General features: G+C 34.8%; 1 protein-coding gene across 1 annotated transcript in view; it reads left to right on the top strand.

The window, feature by feature from the left end:
• Positions 1–27,201, top strand: part of LOC113505071 (probable ATP-dependent RNA helicase DHX35) — a 60,183-nt gene that overhangs the window by 20,843 nt on the left and 12,139 nt on the right. The window contains exon 3 of the mRNA XM_026887578.1: positions 26,817–26,981. Coding sequence (XP_026743379.1) covers positions 26,817–26,981 — 165 coding nt within the window. The remainder of the gene's footprint in view (positions 1–26,816; positions 26,982–27,201) is intronic.

Genomic DNA, 27,201 nt, shown 5'->3' on the forward strand with positions numbered 1-27,201 from the left:
GTGGGGATATGTCGGACTTCCACCGACTAAAAACACCCCGGGCCCCTGCTACTGCGACTCTGGCTGGCTCTAGTCCTTTGGACTCCTTCTCAAGGGATAGATGTAAAAAGCCCACCCCTCAGTCCTCATAATTTATTGGAGACTTGCGTTGCTCCATGTACGAAGGGCAACTTTTTAGTTGAGTTAAATTCTGTTGGTTTGGTTCTTAATATCCCCATTAACTTAATTTACATAAAATCTAAAGCCTTCGACGAAACCAACCAACAGATAAATAAGAAAATTAAAGGAAGTTTAAACGAAAGTGTACGAATCATGAAACACTATTTTAAAATATTTATACTTTCAAACTTTTTTCATCTTCGCAACAGAAGTAAGTACATATTCGAAGTAATTATACGATCTTCCTATTACTGTTTATAAAATAAGTCTGTTAGCACACATACGGAAAGGCGGAAAGTAGGTGAAGCTTAAGATATTTAGTTCCGTTTTCACCCTTTGGCTACGGAACCTTAAATAAAAGGCTCATTTTGCACCAGAAAAAAGGGCATGTTTTTTTAAGTGTCTCATTAGCTGCCAGCGGTCAGCCTTTTTCTCTAATTCACTCCTCCCCCTACTAACCACTCATTCCTTTATTTCTCTTATCATTGTTCACGAAGTCCATCTAACAATTTTGTCCACCACCTACTAATCTACCTTATTCCCTTTGAAGCATGTACGAATCGATACAACCCTCATTATTAGAATTGATCCAATAATTTACACGCTATGCCGTAGGGTTAGTATGGTGTTCCGTGGCGAATTAACGACATGACAACCCTTGTTTATTAAATAGGGAGTGTGTTCAGTGTTTTCCATCCATTGTGGAATGAGTATCATGGGGTTCCATCATTAATGTGATTAATTTGATAATATGTAGGTACCGGCATAACGAGGTGAATGAGCCTTTTGTGTTATAAACACCTCATGTAATTGATAATTATTTTCAAAATTAGCTGTAGAATATTTGTGAATTACGATCTCGATCTTTTTCTTATAATGTAACAAAAGTGATTGCTTGATATTTTTATCACGACCTTGTGTGTATCCGGTATGCTTATATATTTTTCATGTTTAAACTGTAATAAAATATTGAATACTTAATTGAAATTAGCAATATGATTCTGATACGCTTCTACGTCTGCTTCAACTATTTTAATTTGACTACCATGTCCATTCTATTTCGAATGTCACTCGGTGATCATATCATCGTCATCTTTCACTGAATCGTTTTTTACCTCTTATATGACACAATATAAATATACAGGTAGGGTTACGGAACCCTACTTGAATATTTATATTGTGGTTGTTTTCTTAAAAAATCTTGTCCACACACTTTGTACAACCCTATCAAGGTCAAGAAACCACAGTCTCTTTGCCACCAGGCTGTATCTCATGAACCGCGATAACTCGACAGTTGAAATTTTCACGAAGGCTAAACAACGCTTAACTCCGATATTTATGTTGATAGGCAACCAATTTGTTTTTCTTGAGCTTATTTGTACAGATCCCTCAGTCTCACGATTCCGATTCGCACTTGTCTAATATCTATAACATTATTGTCGTGGAAGTGTCAATTATCCAGAATCACACAAAGTTCCTCCTCTCTTGGCCCGTCTCCCAAACTTGTGAGACTTCTCCAAGTCGAAACTTTTCAACAGCTATTGACTATGACTATAGATACTGAAGTTTAAGAACCGGTTTCGCTAACAAGATCAAGTTTGACCTTCGATGTGTCACGAGTGAGTCTGATTTACTTAGCGTTACACTGAGACGAAAAACTTTGACGATTTGAGGTCACAATGTTTGACAAAGGGTCTTGGAAGTTTATTTGAGAAAGATGATATTGGGGTTGTTTTGAGGGTAATTTATTTAGGTATTAAGATAGATATAGAAGCAAAATGTGTTGTAATACCAGCCTATTTTCGACCCGCTGATGGCCACAGACCTTTTCCCGTAGATTTGAGCCTTGATCACCACGCTAGCTCTCTGCGGTATGGCGATTACAATTTTTTTAATCCATGCCATCCTTCCTCAAGATGTCTTTTTATTATTAAGAAACTATATAACATTGAAAATATCACACTGGCGTGCGTTGAAATTGAACCTGCTCATCGTAGATGCAAACCCATGCATAGAACCGCAAGGTGATTAGGACATTCTGCCAAAACTATTTCTCTAAAACTGTAGACCAGCTCCATATGTTTTTTGTACGTTTTTAACGGTATTCTAGTAAAGCATACTAAAGTAAGTTATTGACATATAGATGTTAATTAACTATGTATTTGGCCGACAAAGCTGAAGTAAATTATTTGTTTAAAGTGTGTGAATTGTGTTAGATGAGAAGTGACAGGTTTCTTCTCATTTGGATCATGGAAACTTGAGTGTTGTGCAACCTGAACGTTTATTTTAGTTGTATACTTGGGATTGTTCTTTGTCTATTGCAAGTGTAGTGTAATATAATACTGAACGGATAGCCGAGTGGTAAATTTGACGTTATGACGTCAAATTTGTAGCGCGACGTGTCGCAGATTCAATTCCGGCCCTTGTGTGGTCTTCGAATGTTTTTTCTGAGTTAAGGTGTCTTAGTACTTGTATGGGTGACTTGAATGATTCAAAATAGAATACCGAAGTTTCAGTACCAGAATTTCAAGTACCAATAATAAATAACAATATATGAAGTAGTTTAACGGTTTTACGTGAGGTCATACAATATATGACCTCAATAACAAACAACACGCGGGCACGTGTTGATAAGAGAAAAAATGGTTAACAAGAGTTTCAAAGACCGGAGCTCAAGGCCGGTTGATCAAAAGTTAACCTATTTACATATATTTAAGTTATACCGGTAAAATAATACATTGAGCGTTAATAGAGGAATGAAAAAATAAAAATATTTTCTACTAAATAAGCGTGTATCTCAGCAAGTTCTTTAGATGCAAATACTTCTGATTGACTTATAATGATTAAACTTTGGATCGCAGTGTATAATTTAAATCTCTTCTAATGTTATAAATTTGAATGTAAGTTTGTTTGTTATGCTTTCACGGGCATTGAAACACACATACTTGGTGATATTAAAAATTAGTGCAAAGTCCCATGATTGTCGGTGACGGTCAGTGAGTTTGAAAAAGTCTGCTCTGTGAGATGATCATTTAAATTTAATTATAATGTCATAATATTTGTATTTTTTCAGCTACTATGAGCTTTTCGAAAAACTGAACCTGCGCGGACAAAATCGCGGGCATAAGCTATACGTAATTTATATTTCAGCTTTTCCTGTGATACTTCTATGTTTGCCAGGTGGTCGGTTATCGCAACTAATAGGTAATTGCCTATATATTTCTCGGAGCTTAATCTATCCTTATATCATTTATCAAACGGTCTTGTATTAACGCAAATTGGCCTTGATAATATTAATTAGGACTTAGATCATATACTTATCATAATTAAATAAAGAGAAAATGTATCGCTTTAGTTGAATTGATTCGTATTGTTTGGCTACGTGACAAGTGAAATGCAAGCTTGTAAAAAGTGACTTCACTTATTAATAAATTGGCCTATCAATTTTGGTTTGATTGATAACTTGTCAATGCAGTGATTTTGGATAGTCACCGTGATGGTGTCTAACAATGTATCATGTCCGCCTTTGTAAATATATTTTTATGAATAAGAAGTATGAATTAATATATAACTTAAGTTCGACGTTCTGTCTACCTGTGTGTGACATCTTAGCTCCTGAATGGATTGAGCAATTTTAATTTAGTTGATTATGTACGAAACATAATCCTTAATGAGAGTGTCGTATTTTCAAAGTAACATGCGTTTAATTTTCCTGTTCCCAATTATGTATTTCTTATGGGCGTAATATGTATTTATCATTAATTTTCGTTTGTAATTATGTTCAAACATTCACCCCTTTCTTAAGCTTAATCATGATAAACACGCCCCGTCTTTTTTGGCCTGCAGAACGGATTTCAGTCCTTGTTTCGCGAGTGTGCCAAACATACATATGTATTATAAGTTCAATTTGGAGACCCAGATTAAGAAAAAAACAGATGGGGTGCCCGACTAGTTTCGGACCCAACCGGAGTCCTTAATCATGAGCTGACGCGGCGGGATCGCGAGTCTGACTCGCGCTCTCGCCGCGTCATATCGGGCACCCCCGATAAATACGCGTGAGTAAACCGGTACATCATTTAATAATTAATCAGTCTCACGATAGTTATTATAAAACATTTAAAAGACTATCCGAATATCGAATCCGCATCATATCACAACACTTATGTTGTGGTAACATGTACACACATATACGCAGACATATATTAGTTATCTTCACGGATGCTTATAATATATATCATCCATACATAACCTAAAAGTATCGTTATCAACAACTCGCAGTTGAATATCGGCTGTGTTGTCGCCAACGCCAACACAAAACTCGTAACACATTAACGTAATAACATTAAAAATAAAAAGCCATAAAATAAACGCATAGCCGTTGATAGCCGTACGGCATCCCTCAATGATGTCACGTTTCGGATATATTGCATGTTCAGTATACCACACGTCAACAATGGAATTTAAACTTTATTTCGCACTGTTGAAGTTTATTTTAGGTTGTGTGATGTAAAGTATCTGTGTTTGAGATTATTTAATACGTACCCACACAGCACGTGTCAGATCGGATGTTTTCTTTTTGGGATGAGATTTTTAATCGATTTGAAACGTTTTTTAGACCACACAGGGTTTTCAGATGAGGACTGTTATGTTTCTTCAAAATCAGCTCAGTTATTTACGAGAAATAGCGAATGAAAGCAGGTTATATATGTCGGGTGTTTAATTTTCCAAATAAGGAATTGTATTAATCTTACTGAAACAAAAGAAATGCCTTGACAACAGCAGCCATCAGCTAACATAACACTCTCATATGAATAAACAAATATAATTTAATCCATACCAATGAATATAAAATATATCATACATTTTGAGCTGAACCGTGAACATGTTCTGATTGCTGATAGCGGCCCACGTCTCCTAGCCGGAACAGTGTATACCCAAGGGCACTGCTTTGACGCCATACGATTGGAGATTTTATTATATGATTTGTCATTTTATTTAATAGTACTGGTATCAGAGTGTATTTGTCCTAATGCTGTATGAACGGCAAAGAATATCGATGAACGAAATGATGATGATTTATGAATGCTTAAAAATGTTTCAAAATATCTATAATATGATATTGGTGATCAGCAATTTTCCACGATTTTATAAACTCATTTTCTTGTTTGTTTGTCGTTCCGGTTGGACTTTTGCAACTCAATTTTGAAGTACTTCCCGATAACCAAGCAGGCTGAAATTTTCAGGGTAGCTTCAAACCCGATGACAATGCAATTTACAACCACAAAAAATTACATAATTTTATAAAATTTGACATTTAAAAACGTGGGTATTTAGATTTTTTAAAATCTATTAATTTTTATGATAACATTTTATATCCCAGTACTAATACCAAGAAATTAGGTTTCATTATATTTAAAGCCTTATCATATTCATTGACTTTCATTGGTGTCTGTAAAAGATCTCTCTCTCGTAATTTTGTTTTTGTGGTTTTTGTATTTAAAATATCAATTTTTAGATTCTACGTTTTTGTCTTCTTGTATTGCCAAGTAGTGGAAAATCACTAGGCACATTGACTATAAAAAAGGTTGTCCTACATACTATCCTTATTTCATTTTTCACATCAACAGTTAGAGGATATTTCATACGCAGTAAAAGCAGACCTTTTTAGTGTATGTCGAATGTGTCATCGTCTGTATTGTTATCTATGTTTTGATGTTTTTTCCTGATTTATTGTATTATTGCTTTATCTATTTCTTTATCCGTCGTGATTGTATCATGATCGTTCTTAGGGGGTTGGATTCTAATCTATTTATCGGTAAAATCATAATTATTGTATGAATCATCAATGAGTCATACTAATTTAAGTCTATCGGATTGTTTATTGATAAGTTAAACAGTTTTCTTTGACGACTAGTTCATTATAAAGACTACAATACAGCAACCCATTATATTCTACTATACCTAAACACGTTTATACATATCGTCTATAATATCATTTCCAAAAAGTTTCTTATTGTCATAAGAGAACGTTATTCTTTAATTAATTACAAAATTCTCTCCTAATCCAATTTCATCATCTAATACATAATCAACATTATCTCAAAATTACTCGCCTCCAAAGATAAAACATTGTCCCAAAATTCCTATTTCGGAACCCCATGAGGAAATGTTAATAATAAACCGTGACATATGTTTTGCTCACACTCAGCTCCATACGCTAGGGAAGGAACAAATTACCGAGTATATTTGGAGATAAAGTGCTCAAAATGTCTTCTCTTTGGCATTTAATTAAGAATACCTTACAGGAATTATAAATGGACATGATTTCAAAGGTAAGGTAAATATTTGATGCATCAGAGGATATAGAATGTGATATCGTAAGGTGCCTACCTATAAAGACAAAAACAAAAGACAGGGGTGGATTGTATGGAAGAGAAAATGAGAAAGAAAATAATCGAGCGAAGGCTAAAATAGAGACATGGTTCAAGAACTGTTAAAGTATATTTGCCGTTTTATGGAAGCGAGATGCCGCTACGCGTGATTTAGTGCTGACTTCCTCCCACAATGGAAACAGTCTTGCTATATGTATACGTGCCTGGCATCATTATGATGTAAAACCTTCAAGTTTTTTCACCTTGTAAGTTATAACTAAGTAATAATACATTAATATACGTCTCATAGCTGGGCACTGACCTCTTCCCGTGTAGTGAAGGTTTGGGCATTGATCACCACGCTAGCGTACTGCGGGTTGGTGATTTCAGATTCCATTATTTGGTATCCAGGTTTCTTCAATATAATTTCCTTCACCGTTTTTCAGTGGTCTTAGAATAATTCTAAGCACACACTTCTCGTTAAAAATGTTAATGTTAATTGTCCAGTGTCCACGCCATATTATTACTCCTTTAGATAGATTTAGGAACATTCCCCAAGTAATATAACGTCCGTTAATGTTCAGCTGTGTTATACGAAACTATAATGTTTATGTCACTGGCGAGTTACCAACACGTGTTGCAGTAATATTTACTCATGTTTCAGAAATATAGGAAGTTAGTAACAATTGCACTATGGAAAGATTTTGTATGTAATCCATTGATAATTGGGTATGAGATCGTTTATTTGAAAGTCCTAGATCCCCGGTAGACTATAGACTGTTTTTCGGGCGAAATTTTCTTGAGCTGTTTGCTAGTATATGTGTGGAAGGACTTATTAGATATACTATTGGATTAGTAGTCTACCGGCAAACCATCAATTGATAATAGTTTTTTATTCAGAGAAGCTCTGAAAAGCATGCAATGATACAAATGAGATCAGAGTTAAGATCTTATATTTAGAAACGTAACTCAATTTTAAGACGCTGCTAATTCCCATGCCGTTTGTATTGTACTTTAATTGAAGGTGTTAAGTGGAAAAAGAGATTTAATAAAAATATGACGGAAGGATTTTTTTAATTTTTTGTTATGTTGTTAGTCCTAAGATACACTGTTTGTAGTTAAGTTAACCAAAAAAATAATCTCTCGTAATCGACCGCAAGTCTATTTTAATCATTTCGAAAATCAACCTTATCTTATAGACGTTAAGGTGTGAAGTATAACAATTACAATCAACAGATGTACAAGTTGGTTACTCAATTGATAAAACGATTAACTAGGCAGTTTTATTGACCTTCTGTTTTGGTAGATTGTCGATTGTCGTACGATGTTACGTGGATGTCATACGATACTTTCTTATCGCTGAGCCGTGAGACCGTGATTTTGTTCGTATGTTTGGGTCTTTAAAACCTGTTCTGAACTGGCGATATCGTATGATTTCTATGATCACGCCACCGGAGTTTAGGTAGGAGTCTACACAAATATGTGACGTATTAAGTACCGTAGGTTGCGGGTTATTGAGAAAGACTTCGCGATGAATGATCTACATTGTATTTGGGAAAACTTCCGATAGGTATAAAGAATTTTATACTTTTTTTATTTTTGATTGTTCATTTGTTTCTTTTTAATAGCAAAAGTTTAAGTGTAAAGTCACTTTCGATTGGTTTGGGTCTTGACTTGATTTTTTTATTTTTATTGTCCCGTCCATAATTGTAATTTTCTTATTTTTAGATTATACTCATTTGATCGAAGTTGTCACAGTTTATGTTTTTCTCCGAGTTCCATTGCCAAAAGAAATACATTTATTGCAATTAAAAACGGTTATCAACAAAAAAAACTTATTCCTCAACTGAAGGGCTAAAGCTAAAAAACATGATAGAATGAAGGACGTGTGCGACCCGTCACAGCGCAGTTTTTGCCACTCCTTAGTCAGGTGTGAGGCGGGACTAGAAGAATATTTTGGATTCTCTAGCTCCATGTCATACTGGTGCCACTTACTGACCTAATAAACTAAAAATATCATAAATAAAAACCTCACAATAATGTAAAAAAGAACTCTCGACATATATCGTAAAGAAATAAAATTGAATAATGTTATACATTGGCACCACTGCCTTGCAATTGAGTGGACTGAAATAACAGTTCTGGCTAGCAATCACGTTGACACACAATCCCCTAATCAAGCTATGATTGATACAAAAATACAAGAAATAATGTTAATAATGTTATGTTATTTATTACTAATAAATAGTATTAAACAAATGCCTTATAATAGTAGAACTTGTGCCAAGTATCCTGACAGTAGATATCAAATGTAAGCGCTAGACTTTTGACTGATTTCATCGTAAAATATCGGGTTTTTAAGCGAAGATTTAATATAAGTTGTTATAGTTCAAGTAACTACATTTTGTATACTAGGTGTAACGTGCGTAGTTGTATTTGAATAACTGCTTTTGCGTAAATGATCAACTTTTATGAGCATTTTTATACTGTTTCTGTCCACTTCCTGATATGGTGTCTCCCAAGGTACACCAACTTTGTCCATGTTAAATATAGTCTGTTGGCTTGGAAGAAAATTATGGTCAGCTGTGCAAAATTAATACGAGATATCCTGAATATTTTTTTTGGAATATATTTCTTTCTAGTAATTTTTATTTATATGTGTAGTAGCAGAATTCCAAATACACCTAAGCATATTGTTACACCTATGTATTGAATTGATAAATAATGATGTATTTTTGTATGTAAGCGTAATATATATCTATCAAATGTGGCAATAATATTCGAGTATTAATGTTGTTAGTTTTATTATAGGCGTAATTAGCAACAACCTTTTCGAAATCGTTTGAAAATGAAATCTTAGAGAAATTATATTTCATCCCAAAGTTTCAGTGGAGTTTAGGATCCAATTCCATTCAGACTATAAATCGAAAATCTTCCATAACTTCGAACGTGACCCGAAAGTTACTTGGTAAAGATTTAGAAGAATATGCCATACGCTATCACAAATATGGTTCTAAATCCATTGTTGAATATTGTCTTTATTTTGTTATTCTTTGTATGTTTGTTACTAAAGCGTTCAGTAGATAGATATTTTTCTCGTGAAGAGATTAAGTGTCGTTGTTTTACTTTTGCTATTGGTTATAGGTGACCAGCGATTCCCACGCACGTGACGTATGCCAGGCGGTCTCTGGACTCTTTATTTTTTTGTGTGTAGATGTGTGTGTTGTGGATGTTTGTTAATCCTTCACGCAAAAACCTTTGAACGGATTTATACGAAACTTGTTACACAGACAGTTTATAACCAGGGACATAGGATAGTTTTTATTCCAATTTATTGATTTGTAGTGGGCAGGTCCGCGGACAACATCTAGTTTCAAATAAAACTAAACAATAGAAATAAGAGCCGCATGTGGAATAGATCAGGTACCATTTCCTCAGATACCATTGAAACGGGGACTCAATGTGGAATCCCTCACTCATCGTACGCAACGTGTTATTGTGTTGCATCATCAAATCAGTGTCCAGACATTATCGTAACGCTTAGTGTGCGTGGTATCCGTTTATCTATAACTAGCTGTAGCCCGCTGGCCCGCCTGCTACAAACCAAAAATGATTCCACGGGAATATTTAATCAGGATAAAAGTTATCCTATGTGTAAATCCTGGTTATAAACTATCATTGCACCAAGTTTCGTCTAAATCCGTTCTGTGGTTTTCGCGTGAAAGACCAACAAACATCTATAGAACCATAAAAACAAACTTTCGCGTTGATAATACTAGTAGGATTTATTATACTATTTTTGTTGGTAGTAGGAATTTTTAAATACGATTATCCCATAATCTCCTCTGACAAATTCTTCAGAATTTCGCATTATAGAGGAACTGATATGGTTGTTGCTAATTAGATTTATTAATTTGATTAAGAGTGCCATCATATCTTGGTCAGCCATATTGTATTTAATTTGTACTGTGATTAATAGTTGCGGGTTGTTACTTTTATCAAATATCTTAAAGATGAAATTGTTTGATTATTTATTGTATGAGAGATATTTTAAGAAGCATCCGGTGTTCTACATTAAGTTTTAATTATAGATTCATTGTACTTTTTCCTCAACGATTCGTAGGATAAAATAAAGCTGTTAAGATGGTTTCCGTCTTTTATTTTACCAACCGTCGCCAATTTTCAAGTCGTATTAATTATTAGTGGAGTATCCATATTAAATAATGTTAATCCCTTCCAATAAAGTGTATTCTTTAAGTAGAAACTAGATTCATTAGATCCTTGTATCTTTAAACGTTATGAATTAAAAGAACAGAAATATCGTATGTCTTCCAGAAAATCCAGTCTAGTACGTAGGCTACTCTATGACTCAAGTTGACGAAAATATGAGAGAGCTACTATAATAGCTCGAAGTGAATAGTCATGTTTATTTAGGATCTACACTACAGTCGTACAAAGCCATTAACAATATAAACTCTGCTATATTATGTCTTTTCCCAGTCTTTTAGTTTTGGATAGGTAAGTTCTAAAAAATACCCTGCCATTACCAAAACAAGGAAATTTTGTTTTTTTTTTTCCATAGTTATCAATAGATTGACACGTCATAAATGTTTGTCGAACCCCCTTCGACATCATGAATAAATTCCTTGCTGCATAGAAACAAACAAAATACAGATTGAAATGGAACTTGACTTTGCGCACGTCGACTTGTGTGGGTTACCAGATTAATTACAGAACAACGTTCTATTCGGACACAGCTTTTGTTTGTGTGTAGTCATCACACATTGAAGTTTTCACAATAAGCAATCGCTTTCAATCGCACACACATATAGGACCACGTGCAAAAATGAGTCAAACAATCGCCTGTTGCCAAACAGATAAAAAAAATTAAAAGATTATCGAAATCTTACTCATCAAACGTTTTGCCGTAAACATAAAACCTGTCTAGAGTTAAGAAATTATCTTATCTTGAAAAAATGTTGGTAATTGAAGCCGTTATCAACACCTGTGTTTTGAGTGCTTAAGGACAACCGTCGATAACCGTACTACGGAGTGTTTGGTGTATCTTATCTGTGTGAATCATATGACGATGCTCATCGGCTAAAAGCACCAGGTGATTATGGGATTTCCCGAAATATCCCTATTGCATTTTTTTTCTCATTCATGTATGTGAGTGTCTTAACTGCTGTTACCAATGTTGATGTATAAGGATTTGTTAGAATCTTTGCGAGTGCAACTGGCTTTATCTACTCGCGATATACAAGTGTGTACCTTGCTGCGGTCCAAACTTTAGAGCGAGTCTGAAATCGCGACCGTAAGAAAAATGACTGTTCCATCTTTGTATGGAAAATATACTTGTCCGAAACGGGTTTGAAAAAGCACCTTCACAGCTATGCACTTAGAAAGCAGTGAAGGGTGGGGGATACGGGGAGCTGACTTTGTAAAATTGATGTTCAAAAAGTGCTGTTTTGTAGCCTATCTTCAATAAATGGAGTTTGATTCTTGAATGTTTCCCTACTTAATAGAAAAACGTTGATGATGTGTAGGTAAACATATCAGATATCATATCGACGAACTAACAAATGGTTTTACAAGCCATTATCATGTTTACAACATTTGAAAACTATTACTGACAAAAATTGTATATGGTCACTAGCAAAAATATACGATGAAGTATTTAATTGTTTTTTTTTGGGTTCTTTAAGAAGTTTGAAGTAAACAAACGAATTTTATCAAGAAAACACAAGTTATCTACTAGGTTCTAATCATGTACATAAAAAAAACATGCTTGAAACTATTTGATTTGATCCAACCGGAGTCCACAACCATGTGCTGAACTCACTTCGTTCGAGGACGATAAATACGCGTTAATATTTCGATAGATCGTTGTATCATTTAAATATTAATCATAAAACAAAACATCACTTTTTTGTACACTTTCACTTTGATTGTTTCCAAATATCGATAGTCAATGAATCCTTAAGTAAAGCATTACACTACTATGTAAATGGCTTAGAGCCAGAACTGCTATAATATTGCTCGTAAGGTGGTCCTTCAAAACGTTGCTCACTCGCTTTACAAAGATCTTTCTTTCATCTTTGCCGAGGTCTCATAGCTCTCCAAGTTAATCTTGCGCTATCGAAAAGAATTTATAAAGTCATCCACTTTAGATCAAGCACCTGTATAGATGACCAATCATTCTATAAGAAAGAAATTCTTCCATATTTATGAATGATATAAAATTACATCCTACTACTATTATAAAAGCGAAAGTTGGTAAGTATGGATGTATGGATGTTTGATACTCTTTCACGTAAAAACTACATAATGGATTTGAATGAAACTTTACCACAATATTAGCTTATACATCAGAATAACACATAGGCTACAATTTTTGAGGTTTCTAATGTGAGGTCGTAAAAAAACTCATTTTTTGCGCTTACATTGCAAACGCTGACTGAATCCTACAAGATAGATAGATAGATAGAAGGCAGGTATAAATTATAACTTATATCTTCTAACCATGCGGACGAAGTCGCGGGCAACAGCTAGTCAATAATAAAATGATTTTGAATTTTCGTTGTTCTCTGTTTAAGAAAGATTTTTTTGTATGCAGGAGCCGTATGGATGGATTATTATGGAAATACAATATAATAACACCAACAGAGACCCTATAACAAACTTCCATAAAACTTAGTTATCATAAACACTATCCAATAATCACTGACGCAGAAACAAGATTAAAGTTGGGAAAGCCGCTATTAGGGCCTGTAGTACTGAAAAATGTGCCCTTCGGGGCTTCAATAAAGATTCGGTGACATGGAGTAATTACCGCGGCAGTCTAGATAGCAGTATCTGCCGACAGATAGTGGGTACCCCGGGAATGAATGTGGGGCGCATGTCGACTTAAAAACATTGTGCTTTGAGCTGATAGGATGCTTTCGTCGATTAGCTTTAATGTTACCCATAATAGGTTAAAATGTACTGTTCTTTAATTTCCTTTAGACTGGTGTATTGATCTAGTGGTAAGTAAAACTGACTGCTATACCGGGAGTTGTAGGTACCGACTCCCACCCATGAAAATTGTTTGTGAGATGTGCCCGATCCCGAATATGAACCTTGTTGCTATATAAAGTTTAATAAATTTTATGGTCTTGCTGGAATTCTTACATCCTTATATTATTGTACAGATCGATCACAATGTACAACCAAAGTTACAGATAACGCTCGTTTGCGTCGCAAAATCCAGTAAAAGGATCTAAGTGTTTTTAGCGCGATGGCTTTTATCTAATAATACATTTTTTTCCTTATTTGAGTTATCTGAACTAAATTTGATGCGCAATAAACAGGGAACTGTACTTTCCTCAATTTGAACACCTGCACAGTTGACTCACACTTAAATAAATAAACTTATCTATATCTTTGTCGAAGTTAAGCAACATCGATTAAGTAATATATAGGTAGTTCAAATCTTCTTTGCACGCATTGCTTACTATGAAATCTTTCATTTTTACTTTAGTGAACACAGCTTTAATTTTGACGGCTCGGATAGTTCCTTTCTATAACCTTAAATATCCAGGTGGTTTAGTCCGTAAGCTATTTTTGATCTGTTTTTATTTCCAACGTTTCTGAAATGGTTATACCGAACCAAACCAAGATCGAGTTGAGATCAAGTTCTATCTGCTCCAGTAGTCGATCAAAGGCAGATCCAACACTGCGGGATTTAGCACTAGTGTCCAATTCGAAATCTCTATCTGGAATAAAACTCGGTCTCGTCACTTTCTTCGGGTCTACAGGAGACCTTAACGAAAAACCTGAATTCTTAAAGAGAGCAGAAACTTGAAAAACTGACATTTAATTTACCTTCATAGAAACATTGTTAGATCTGATTGTTTTATTAATAGTATCTATATGTATAATAGCGTGGTCATAGTTAAGCTGATAGATAATTGACAGATTTAAAAAATCTTCGTTTTGTGTTTAATTTTATCGAAATCGGTCCCGCCGTATAGTTCTATTTTTCATTGTCATCGGTCCTAAAAATTTCAGCTTGCTAGCTTATCGAGAAATGCCTCAAAATTGAGTTGCAAAAATCCAACCCGAACGTCAACACAAGAAAAGTGAGTGTATAATAACGTGGGCAAATAATAAAAACTTAAGCCAAAGATCTGGATTCTTCTAACAAATGTGAAATGACCTACGTCAAACGAAAGAAGTACTACACACAATACACGTGTCATATTACGACTATCTGTGACAATGTGCTGTTATCAGTACGAGTGTTACCATATGCAATAACAGCGTAACAAACAGACATTAGTAAAGCAGAGCGTGAGTTAAAAGCTAATGTTTTAAAAATATATGACCGTTACTTATAATCGTGATCCGTCTGTTGATTAAGATTTTTATAGCAAAGGATACTGTTACTGTGGAAATGTGACAGCGCATTATATGGCGTAGGACGACGCGACGTCTCTCTTCCACGATTCTAGGTAATGGTTGGCTCTCTGATCTTTCATGGACTTACTTATTAATAAATGTAAATCATGTTAATGAAAATCGTTTAAGTGTTAATATTTCATAAATAGGTACTTCAAACATCATTCTTCACTTCAAACATCAACTTCAGTTCATCATCATCGGCCTAGCCTTTTCCTAACTATGTTGGGGTCGGCTTCCAGTCTAACCGGTTTCAGCTGAGTACCAGTGTTTTACAAGGGGCGACTGCCTATCTGACCTCCTCAACCCAGTTACGTAGGCGACACGATACCCCTTGGTTTGACTGGTTGTCAGATTTTTCAAGCTTCTTACTATCTGCAACGACCGTCATAGGCCCCATCTACGGACCAACCGCGTGAAGCGTAGCCTAACCTGTGATCGATTCACTTATGCGATTATAACTTAGCCACGAGCTCCTCCACCTCACGCCTGTGTCATGTCAGTTTTAGTTACAAAAAAGAAACTGTCAGACTAGCGAGTATTTCTATAGAATACCATGTAGGTAACATATTCCAAAAAAAATAATGGCTAAAATTTTCATCAAAATATATCTAATCGTTTGAGCTTGAATAATTAACAAACAGGCACATACACAGTTGCAAATTTTTGCGGATATACATATATTAATTAATTGATAATGTTAATTAGTTTTGTATTTTCCTCTTACTAAACAGGGGATTTTACACAATCATCAAATAACGTTTATCTCTTTGACAAAACGGATAAAGATAACGAAACTTAGTTATTAATTATGTACTTTGTTTTTAAAGTATCCTTAGTAAGGATGATTCATACATAAAAGGTTTAGTCACAGGTATTTATCGGGATTACCACCCGACTAGTTTTGGACCAAACGGGAGTCCTTAATCATGAGCTGACGCGGCGATGGGCGAGCTTGTCGAAGCAATTAAGGATTCCGGTAAACCGTTGCATCTTTTAATGATTAACCTATGTATTTAATTTCAAGTTTCCGCACATTTCAAGTTTTCATTTTAATCTCTATTCCAATGCGATAGAACATTGACAAGGGCTTTAGATTTTTATCTACTAATCGCCATACGACAACGGTTGCGTTAAAAGTATGTTTTTAATCAATGTTTTTATTGCTGTTCGTTTATTCAGATTATATTCTTAGGATACAATATAGGCATAAGTAATATAAATTCGTAACTATGAGACTTTTTCAGAGTTACTTACTTTCTGCATTACGCTAAGGCCATATTGACAATTGCTGTAGAAAAATATCCCAAGGAAATATAGAAAACAAATATTTAAATCTGTTCTCATCCACCTGCAGTGAGCTAAGGTTGATTAAAACTTAAACCTATATAAGAAGGAGTTTTGTCCAGCTACGAGACATTTATAAGCCAGTATTATATTAAAAACTCGGAATAACCGGGATAAGCTCAAATTTTCAACTAATCGCGTTCAAATCCGTTTCATCTGGCTTTTAATATTTGTTTTCATTACAACGTCTCGTTGCTAGGCAACCATATCTCTAACGGCCGCTTTCTATATTCGATCCCGAATCTAAGATTCCGATCAATCCAGATTTTACTCAATCCTTCGATTGAGCTTGAATCTGCATTTCATTAATCGATCTCGTCTCGAAATCCATCGAAAAAAAACGGATAGATAACCCTGCTAAACGTTTTGTTTTACGCATGTGCAGAAAAAGTACTTCAGCGATTATTTATGAGTAAAATGGTGGCTTTTTTCTTAAAGCTTATCTATTTTATGTATAAACACGAGAAATTGCAAAAAATACAAAAATAAAAGATTGGGAAGTCGTAGCGGACAAATACTGTAATTCTACCTCAAGATTAGAAAAAGCATAAACGACAATAAACGTTTATTGATGAGCAACGGAACGTCAGTAAATCAAAAAGTTGTCAGTCAGTTTGACATTAACATAATATATTTTAAAATCGCAAGTTTATTTGTTGTTTGTGTTTTCGATGTCTCAGTTGTAGAATAGAATACAGCGGCAATATTCGAGCGCGTTCAGAATAAGTTCACGCGCCATCTGTCCAAGAAACTGTATGGGGTGTATCCGTTCTACCTACTCATGGATCCCACTCTGTTTGTTCTGAGCATGGTTGGTAATGATCAACTGTATATGAGACGGGAGTTTGCACTGGTCGTCTCCTTGGTGAAGGTGATTCGTGGAGTGGAGAATCACCCGGAAGTATTGCAGCGCTTGAGTGTGTGTACCGGACCGCTTCGTGCGGCGGCGGCGAAGCCCGCACCTACAGCGAGAACAAATTTGCTCGCCAAAGCACCTCTTACAAGAGCTCTCCACACCACCAACTTCTTCAAAATCAGACTGACGTGTTTATGTGTTTTTAATAATGTAATGTGTTGCAATTTTTGTTTAGTTTAATTTCTAAGTTGTCGCATTAGGGTAAACCCTGTAATGATACTTCATGGTTTTAAATAAATAAATGAAAACGAGAATATTATAATCGTTATTTATTGATTCCAGTATTACAGATATTGGTAAAAGTGTACTTAGTACACAAAAACTATAATACCGAAAGCAAAAAAGTTTAAGCATCAGCTTATGCTTAGCAATCCAAAAGAATTACTGAGCGCTGGTCTTCAGCTTAAATCCTTGACCCCCGTTTACAAGTAAAGTACAGAAAAAAAAAACAGCCACTCGATACATCACAATCACAATTACAAATTTTGAGGACAGATTTTGTTCGTCGTCGCCGTCACTACTATCCCAGTCCGATAGCTGAGCTAATACTTCAAGATCGCTATCACTATCACTTGAAAATATTTCCATTTTCACAGATTTCTCAGTACAATCCGTGAAAAATTGGGGATCGCAATTATAGATCAAAAACGTCAAAAATCGATTTGTCAAAACCAGAGATCGGTTATAGAAAACGCATAACTGTCACTTTCGTACAAATACCAATCTAAAATCTCGATCCTCCCTCCCAAAGATAGATTGAAGAAAAAGATCGAGAAAACGATCCATGGATCGGTTATAGAAACACTAAAAGTTGGAAATGGATTCAAATGTCAATCTCGATCCGTAAATTAGGGATTGAGATCGAATATAGAAAGCGGCCGTAAGTGCCTACACTGTTAGAACTGTTATTAATGGTTTAGTTATGCGTTTCATGTTGCGTTGTATAAGTGGTAAGTACCATGTGTTACACTTTATAGTAATAATCTTTTTAAATCTTACATAATAAAGTTGAGTGGTTTTTGTTTGGACGTGCTTATGGTAATTAGTAAAAAACGGTAAAGTGCGAGTCGGAATTGTGGCGCTAAGGGTTTCTTACAAGTAAGCGAAAGAAAAATATATCGGTGGTCGACATAAGTTTAACGTAACCTCAAAATTTCCTTGTTAATTAAAAACAAATTTTATTTATTGTAATATTGAACTCTATTTCTAGTAGGTATTTGTTGTTATTAGTGGAAATTTCAACTGTCTACCTAACACGGTTCATGAGATACAACCTGGTTGAGGATGGACGAATAGACAGCCTATCCTCAACAATAGGGTTTCATTTTACCCTTGGGTACGGAATCCTATAAACATGAAAGCTGTGACGCCATTCTCCACTGTATGTAATGATGATTCACTTTTTATTTGTTAGTAAAGTATATTCATTGCTAAATCTGTTTTAAATACATAAGTATTTCTTATATCATCCTCCACGGTTTTTACTATAGACTTACGAGATTTATCGCCAAGAGAACGGGCAATAAATTACGAATTTGTTCTGTTATTTGTTTAATTTAAAAGATAATTGCCCATCGTCACGGTACTTTTCTTTTTACAAACGAAATCTTCAAATCAACAGAAGAGCTTTATTATAATTTGTTCGCCGCATCAGCTCATGATTAAAGAGTCCAATGGGGTCCGAAACTAGTCGGGCTATCCCAATAACGCGTAAGTAAAGATTATTAGATAAATGAGAAGTCATTTTATTTTTGTCGGAAATTACACCGGTCTGTGCCAAACCCTGGTCAAATGCAAAATACTGGATCCTTTACAATGATAAAAAAATATAAAAAAGAGATTTTAAAAAATGTATTTTACATACAAAATTATTGTGATTACATGATTAAGCTGTGATTGAGATTTGTCTACAGCCTATAGCCTTTATTTTTTAATATTTCCATTGATAGAAGAGGTATTTTAAATATGAATAGAGTCGGATAAAACAGATTTTATAACCTCCTAGCCTTTTTATTCAGATTTCAAATAAGGCATTCTGCGTGCCGTCATGAATGAATGATTCCAATGCTTTAGAAAAAAATACGCTCAACAAGAAAATAATGTCAAACTTTGACCTCAACTTTGATAAAACCTTGAACAACATAAAGGCCACAAGTATATGACCAGGTAATTAAAAGGCAAATGTTTTCTCACTTTTGGTAACGCAATATAGACTTCAATGTTATTAAAATAGAGTTCAATTTTGGCTTTTTACTGTAGGGTCTAATTTGGCGCCTCAAGAGATTAGTTTTGAATTATATGTTAAGTTCTATAATAGAGGTCACTAGTTATTTCAATTAGTTTTAAATAGAATTTATTATAATAACATTTAATTATTATTTAACTGACTTAATTGTAATATTCGACAACTTTCTCATAACGCCATCAAGGGTCTAATTAAAGTATATTATGAGTGCTAGATAACTGATAAACATACAAACATTTATTTGTACGAACATGTCATAGATACATTTTAAACTACCACAAAAAAGATCTCGTTCATCAAACCAAAATTTGTCCTAAATGGGAACCAAACCTACGACCTCCGGTATAGGCAGTCAGGTCCACTAACCAGTAGACCACTAGAGGGTTTTGTGGAAGAGAGATGGCACTCTACGTCATATTATGCACTGTCATGATTAATGTGGTAATCTCTATGAATGTTACGTGTTTACCTGACTGTTATTAATCTAGTATCTAAGTCTCTAGAGGCCGATTTTTCAATCGCCAGATAACTTTTATCTGAGGAATAAATATGGCCGTTTGATATATTTTCTATACAAAAGCTGTCAAAACGTCAAACATATTCGTCGAATAAAAGTTACCTGGTGATTGAAAAATCGGCCCTAAGTATGATAATATAGATAGTAGCTAAATAAACAACATAATGAACTGCCTAAAATGTTTATAAACACCTAAAATTTTAGTATGCCTAAGTTGTTGGAGATGAATCTGATTTTCTCTAGTCATTTTCTTTTCGTATGGCCGCCCGCCTGATGATAGAACCTGGTGATAGAGTTTAAACGGACCATAGGTGTCTAACCTATCTCTTGTAAAATTGACAGGTGTGCTGGTATCACGATATTTCACGTTTATCGTTTTTATAGCAAGGTATGATTATGAGGTAATTATATTTTATTATCAATCTGATAGTGCCTATTAATGCCTTTTTTTTAATCAAATCTCTATCTTTTTTTGCTAAAAATGTGGTAAAAGAGTTGAAGTCTCACACATCTTTCTTGACTGTTGCAATATATTATTACCGTTTTTTTTGGTGTTGGTTTAAATTGCCTATCATCACCTATAACTCAGTAACTACTGGACAGACTCACTTATACATGTTGAATTTTTCTTCAGTTCAAACATCACAAAAATCAGAATATGTAAAAAATGTTTAAACTGTAATAAAAGCGCCTGAAAAAAGACTAAGTACTTGCGATAAAATGAGTAGAAAGATTTTTACAATAGATATAAAAATATAAGTATACTATAAACAGAAAACCTTATGGAGAATAAAACGGGGATTACAGTAAAAACCGCAAGGCTAAGTAAAATCAAACTTATTTCACATATAATCACATTTAATGAAGGGTCGTGAAGCAGAACTACCACCAGCAGACAGGTCAATGAACCCCGAGCTACCTTCGACCAATCAGAACGTATTTCACCTCCGCGCATGCGCCCTGGCCGCCTTCGATTTACCCCGAATCATATCCGCCATTACTGAAGAGCGCTGAACATTTTCCGGAACCTCTGTCGTTTAAATATCATTTTAAAGTGATTTATTGATATTTATGATTGTTTTTAGTATCAGTATTCGAGTTGATCAGTTTTTTATATGATTTGGGCTGTGAAATAGGGCTTTTCTACGGTTTAGTTCATGTAGTGACTGTAATAAAGAATTGTTGTAATGGCGGTGTCCGGAGCCCCAGGTAAGAGTTATTTATAGCTTTTATAAGGAAGATACTTTTAAGCTGCTTCCTGAAATTGTAGGGGGTTTTTGTTTTAGGTTCCGTATTGAATAAGACCATAATTGTTTTTCTCTTCTTCTTCCCAGTTGGTGATAGCAAGTTCTATATAGATATAAATAGAGACATACAGTTAAAAATATGTAGAGATTCCAGACAATATTATTTTATAATGTAAAACAAATAATTATAAATGACTTGCTAAATACACGGTCTTGCAAACCACCATGCGGTGTCTGATTCGCACATGGTAAGCTTAATTCTCTTTATTGCTTGGTAACCATATTGCGTCGTAGAATTTAAAGATCCAAGGGGGAGGCTTTGTTATTAAATAATATTCATATTAGAAATCGATTCTATAGGTACATGTATGAGGGTTCCCTATAAATAGTAATTAATAATCCCCCATTTTATAATTGCAGCGTGTATTTCAATTTTACTCTTTAGGTACGGAACCCTAAAAACGACCAGTTTCTTATGAGCTGAAGTCGAATTTATAGGCATTGGCTAACTAACCACCACATTTTCGTGTAGTATCGTGGTTACAGAAGAGAGGTACCTATGCCTCGATATGCGCTCTCTTTCTTCCACCGCTGCAATAAAATTAAGTACCTACTGGCTCTTGCGCGCGACTTTGTTCTTTGACATCATATTTATAAAAAAAAGCCTAAATAAAAACAATAGAAATAACTTTTACGCAACTTCAACCGTTGACAAAGGAAGCGCAAATAATTGTTATTCTATCCCCTTTTTGGAAACATTTCTCTTTTCAGCTCTGCTCGCAATATTAGCGTGATGATATATCCTACAGCCTTCCTCAATAATATACCATCCAACTATGGTTTTTTTTTTCAAATTGGACCAGTATTTACAGATAGATAATATTAGAATATTTAGAACTATAAGAGGCCTGATAAGGCTCTTGTGTCTAGACATCAGGCTACGGGAGTTGCATTTGCAAACGCGTGCCTTGTTAGTTAGGAAATATAGTTATAAAATAACCGATAAGAAACAATCGAATCGATATTTTATATATTCTCGATAATAGTAAGTGCTCGTCGTAAAATCTTTACAACATGCAGGGCAATTCTCCTTATATCTATAAACTACTATGTAGCTACAACAAAGTCTTATATATCACTTATGATAGCCCGCGGCTACGCCCTAATGAGAAATCGCTGTAAAATATAATCCTAATCATAATTAATAATTATATATTGAACTAGCTGTTGCTCGCGACTTCGTCCCCGTGGGTAGAAGATATAAGTTATGATTTATACCTGCCCTGTCTTTTTCACATTTTCCATTGTATCTTCGCTCCTATTAGTCGCAGCGTGATGGTTTATAGCCTAAAGCCTTCGTCAATGAATGGTCTATTCAACACAAAAAGAATTTTTCAATTTGGACCAGTAGTTCCCGAGATTAGCGCGTTCAAACAAACAAACTCTTCAGCTTTATATATTAGTATAGAAGTATAGATAGGAAACCGTTTACTTACGTTTATTTCTCGGGATAGACCGACCAGATTCGCTGCGTCAGCTCATGATTAATGACTCCGATTCTTATTACATTAAGTACCTACCTAAATATTGCTAAAGTCTAAATAATCTATGCACACATATATACATAAACACATTATACACATTTGTGAAAATACTTTTTGAAGTATAAAAAAATAATAAAAATATTTTACTATTTTAGAAAAATCGTTTTTGTTTGATAGCCACGATTCAGGCTCTGCCTAGTGTGGTTTCCAATTATTTTCGTAAACTGTAACTTGAGTTTCTGATAAAGATAAAACTTAAACTTAGGTATCATTCAAAATAAAATGAAAACTAAAAATTGTCGATAGTTTTTCCCCGCTCTAAGAGAGAAGATATTAAATATTTACAGACCCCTGTAACTAAGTCGCAATTTTATTTATTTAAGTTTATCATTATCTGATTAGTGATATTTGAAACACGCAATATAGACAATACAATCATTATTTTATCAATACTCAATGCCTTGCTATCAGTTTAATAATCGATAATATATGTATTAGTATGTTATATTAATAAATCGTATTTAAAGGCGTGACGGTATATGTTTTTCTTAGATGATATCAAGCAATATACAATATATTGACGAACGCCATGGTCGAGAGGCGTACGCACCGGTTTCAAGATGTCGCTAGTTCTGGGCTCCCGGGTTCGTTCCCCGGTCGGGTCAATATAAAAATTCACATTTCTATATTGTCTCGGGTCTGTGTGTTGAATTCCATAATACAATTGCTTTCGCATCTTACTTTGGGTTCAGAACAATGTATGTGATGTTGTCCGCATTTATTTATTATATACATACATGATTTTTGGATAATCCGTTCAAACAATTAGAAAATAATTTTCTTTCGCTTAGAACCAAAAAAAAACAAATTGCGTAGTTTTGATTTATACTTTGAATGCAGTAGCTCTGTCATCATTATTTAAAGAAAGGTTTTCGCTCTGTATAATGTAATCTTTTTGTCGCGAGGGACTTCACAAACAATCAAGTCACATGCACAAAGACAACTAGACTCAGAGCAAGCATTCGCCGATGAAATTAACGTCCTACATTGGGATCGAACCCGTGACTCATCGTTCACAGTGGATTTGGCGTAGCGTCCTACCTATACCACTCGGATATCCGTGCGTGCCGTAAAAAAATAATTGAACAGAGGTAGATTTGGGATGGAAGGGTTTGATCATTATTAAATTTTGTGTTAAGTGTGATAAATATAGGATGACTAGCTGTTGCCCGCGACTTCGTCCCCGTGGGTAGAAGATATAAGTTACCATACCTGTCCTGTTTTTTTTTTACATTTTCCATTGTATCTTCGCTCCTATTAGTCGCAGCGTGATGATTTATAGTCTAAAGCCTTCCTCGACGAATGGTCTATTCAACACAAAAAGATTTTTTCAATTTGGACCAAGTTTTCAAGTAGTTCCTGAGATTAGCGCGTTCAAACAAACAAACAAACTCTTCAGCTTTATATATTAGTATAGAGTACATATAATATTTTATAGATACCCAACATCTCATTGTCAGTTAAACGAGTTACACGGATGGTTTAAAAATTAGAACCATAGTTATAAAAATAGAACTTCATCGAAGGTCGCCTAACCCTACAAGGTGAACGAACTCTGTAACAAGTTAAACTGCCTATAACTTAACTTGTTTCTATTTATGGTGGATGAAGTAGAGTGGTCTTGATTTATATTTAGTGTCTAGGCATTACCTGTCCTTCCACATAGCTGGCCTGTTGGTCTAGTGGTTAGTGGCCCTGACTGCTATATCGGACGGCGTGGGTTCGATTCCCACCCAGGACAAATGTTTGTGTGATGAGCACGTTCATTTGTTCTGTGTTGAAATTTATATATAATATATATCTATATTTAAGAAAAATATGAGTATGTTTATCAGTTGTCTAGTACTCATAATACAAGCTTTGCTTAGTTTGAGACTAGATGGCGTTGTGTGAAAGTTGTGGAATATTATTATTATAGGTATGCATAATAGAATGGGGTAGCGAAGTTTTGTAGCAAAATTGATTTTCTTAGGCTGCTTTTTTGTAAAGAGTCGCGAGTACGACTCGCACTTGACCGGTGTATTCTTTGCTTTAATCAAAATTCAACGTTTTGGTTGTTCAAACGAACGTCATCTTATAACAATCATAAGCTGCGTTCTTAATAATAGGACTTTTATAACGTGAACCACAAAATGTTGGTTCCCCAAATATAGTTGCCCTAATTTCAAAACGCCCCACGCATTAAAACCCGTATTTAGGCCGGCCATGTGGTGCTAATGTCTCATTTTAATTAACTTTTAATGGTGTTTCATAATTTGAATGAATTAATAGACTTAGATGTTTATTAACTGTGGATTGTAAAGGTCTATTTGATTATGTTGTCGTCTTTCGTGTTTTGGTACCCGCAAGGGAGTTACCGATAGAGGAAATTTAAAGACTATGGTACTAAAATGGCATTGTATTTTCGATAGACATAGTAAAACTTGGCTTCTCCATCTGTGATCAGAAAGACTGCAAGCCACATAAATAGAACTTCTTTGTATAAAATAAAGTCGTTGCATTAATTTAATACTTAAATATTTAGTAATGTGAACCTATCTGACATACTTACAAATAATTTAGCCAGCGTGAACATTTGTTTTTAATGACTACCACATTAAAGAATTTAATCCTTGTGTCGCAGATGGTTTCACAAAAATTCAAGTCATAAGCACAAAAACACACAGACTCTGAACAAGCATTCGTGGATCATACAAATGCTTGTCCTACGCGGGGCTCGAACCCGCGATTCGTAACGCTCTGAGAGTTTGGCGTGGTAGCCTCAACCACTCGGCTCTGTGCAGTCAAACAATAAATATTTTATTTTATTTGTCTATGCTAGTTGGTCGCTGAAACTAATTATCTTTTCAATTAACATAGTTATAACTAAACGATTAAAACTGGCAAGTAATTTCCAATTCGTTTTAAATTATTACCCATTATTTAAACTACTTTGATAATACGAATGATTTCATGTATTAACGTTAACATTTAGAACTATGTCATAGTTAAGATAGTAAAAAAAAAACATATTTAGACGCAAAATGAGTCAGCAAAAAATAAACCTCGAATCACTCCTCCAATATTCACTGAAGATATAGAAATGCTTACAAAAGCAACGCTTAGTACCGTCAAATCAACAACGCGGTTGGCTGTTAGCCAAATGTGAAGAATCTAATAGATAGGATACGATTCACAAAGAAGAAAAAAAGTATAAAGCGAAACTCGGTCAAGATTAGCTAGATGACTGAGGATGAGTTAAAACGATTTCGCTTTGTTTTCCTGCCAAGATTATTGATCAAAGTCTTAAGAAAAATGCTGATGTTATATCGATTAAAATGCTGTGTTTTGTTTGTCCCTATCAAAAGCCAAAATGTTTTAATATTTTACTAGTTTTGAAAATTAACGCTGTTTTTGGATACTTGAGTAATAGTGAATATAAAGGTTCTACATACATATCTTTGTCTCAAAATCTTTGTCTCTGTCGGTTCTTTTCATTGTGGACATTTTGGAACCTTGTAGCCGGTAGCTATAAAAACGGCTGACGTGGAAAAAAATAACGATTTTGATTTTGAAAATGCAATCTGTGATCAGAACTCTTGAAATCATATTAAGCTAAACAAAAACTCTCAATATTTTCATTTAGAAGCTTTTTACAAGCACACTCTAGTTTAAATAATCTCTCGTTTACAGAGAAAGTAAAAGTTAAAACTACTCCAGTAATACTCGATGCTTAAATCGCGAGCGCAATAGTTCACAGATATTCAAAACACAAACACAAAGAACTGCCACATTATTGAGTGTAAGCTATTAGCCCCATCTTCTGATGAACTTTATTCCCAGTATCTTATTGCAAGGATCGAATCTGCCGCCCGACGCATACAGTGATCATTGGCGTCTACACCTACATTAAAGAGTTACTCCTTCATTCACCACAGTCCCTAATTTTCTGTAACATTCAAATTAATCCAACGCCCAATTCCTTTCTCCAGTACCTCCACGACATCGGTCACCGAGTATGCGTGACGCAGCCTCGCGTGGCCGCTGCAGTGTCTCTCGCGAGCCGCGTGGCCGACGAGCGCGACACCACGCTCGGAGACCAGGTTGGATATGCTGCCGCCGGCACCAGCTGCAGGACAGCAACTACTGGGATTATGGTAAGTAATAGGGTGTCAGAAAGAGGGATGTGAACTTCAAGAGCTCAACCAATGCTAAGGATTCACGAATTGAAAGTAGGTGTTATGTCATATGTTCCAGGAAAATGAATCCTGCTCGAACCTAACCGGTTTATTTTTGTGGTTATCTACAGCTAGTATGAGAAACCCTGTCCAATCTTTGAAGAACATTATAAGCGATTTGACAGACAAAAATGGTAAA

This window comes from Trichoplusia ni, chromosome 24, assembly GCF_003590095.1.
Source record: "Trichoplusia ni isolate ovarian cell line Hi5 chromosome 24, tn1, whole genome shotgun sequence".
NCBI classification, from domain to species: Eukaryota; Metazoa; Arthropoda; class Insecta; order Lepidoptera; family Noctuidae; genus Trichoplusia; species Trichoplusia ni.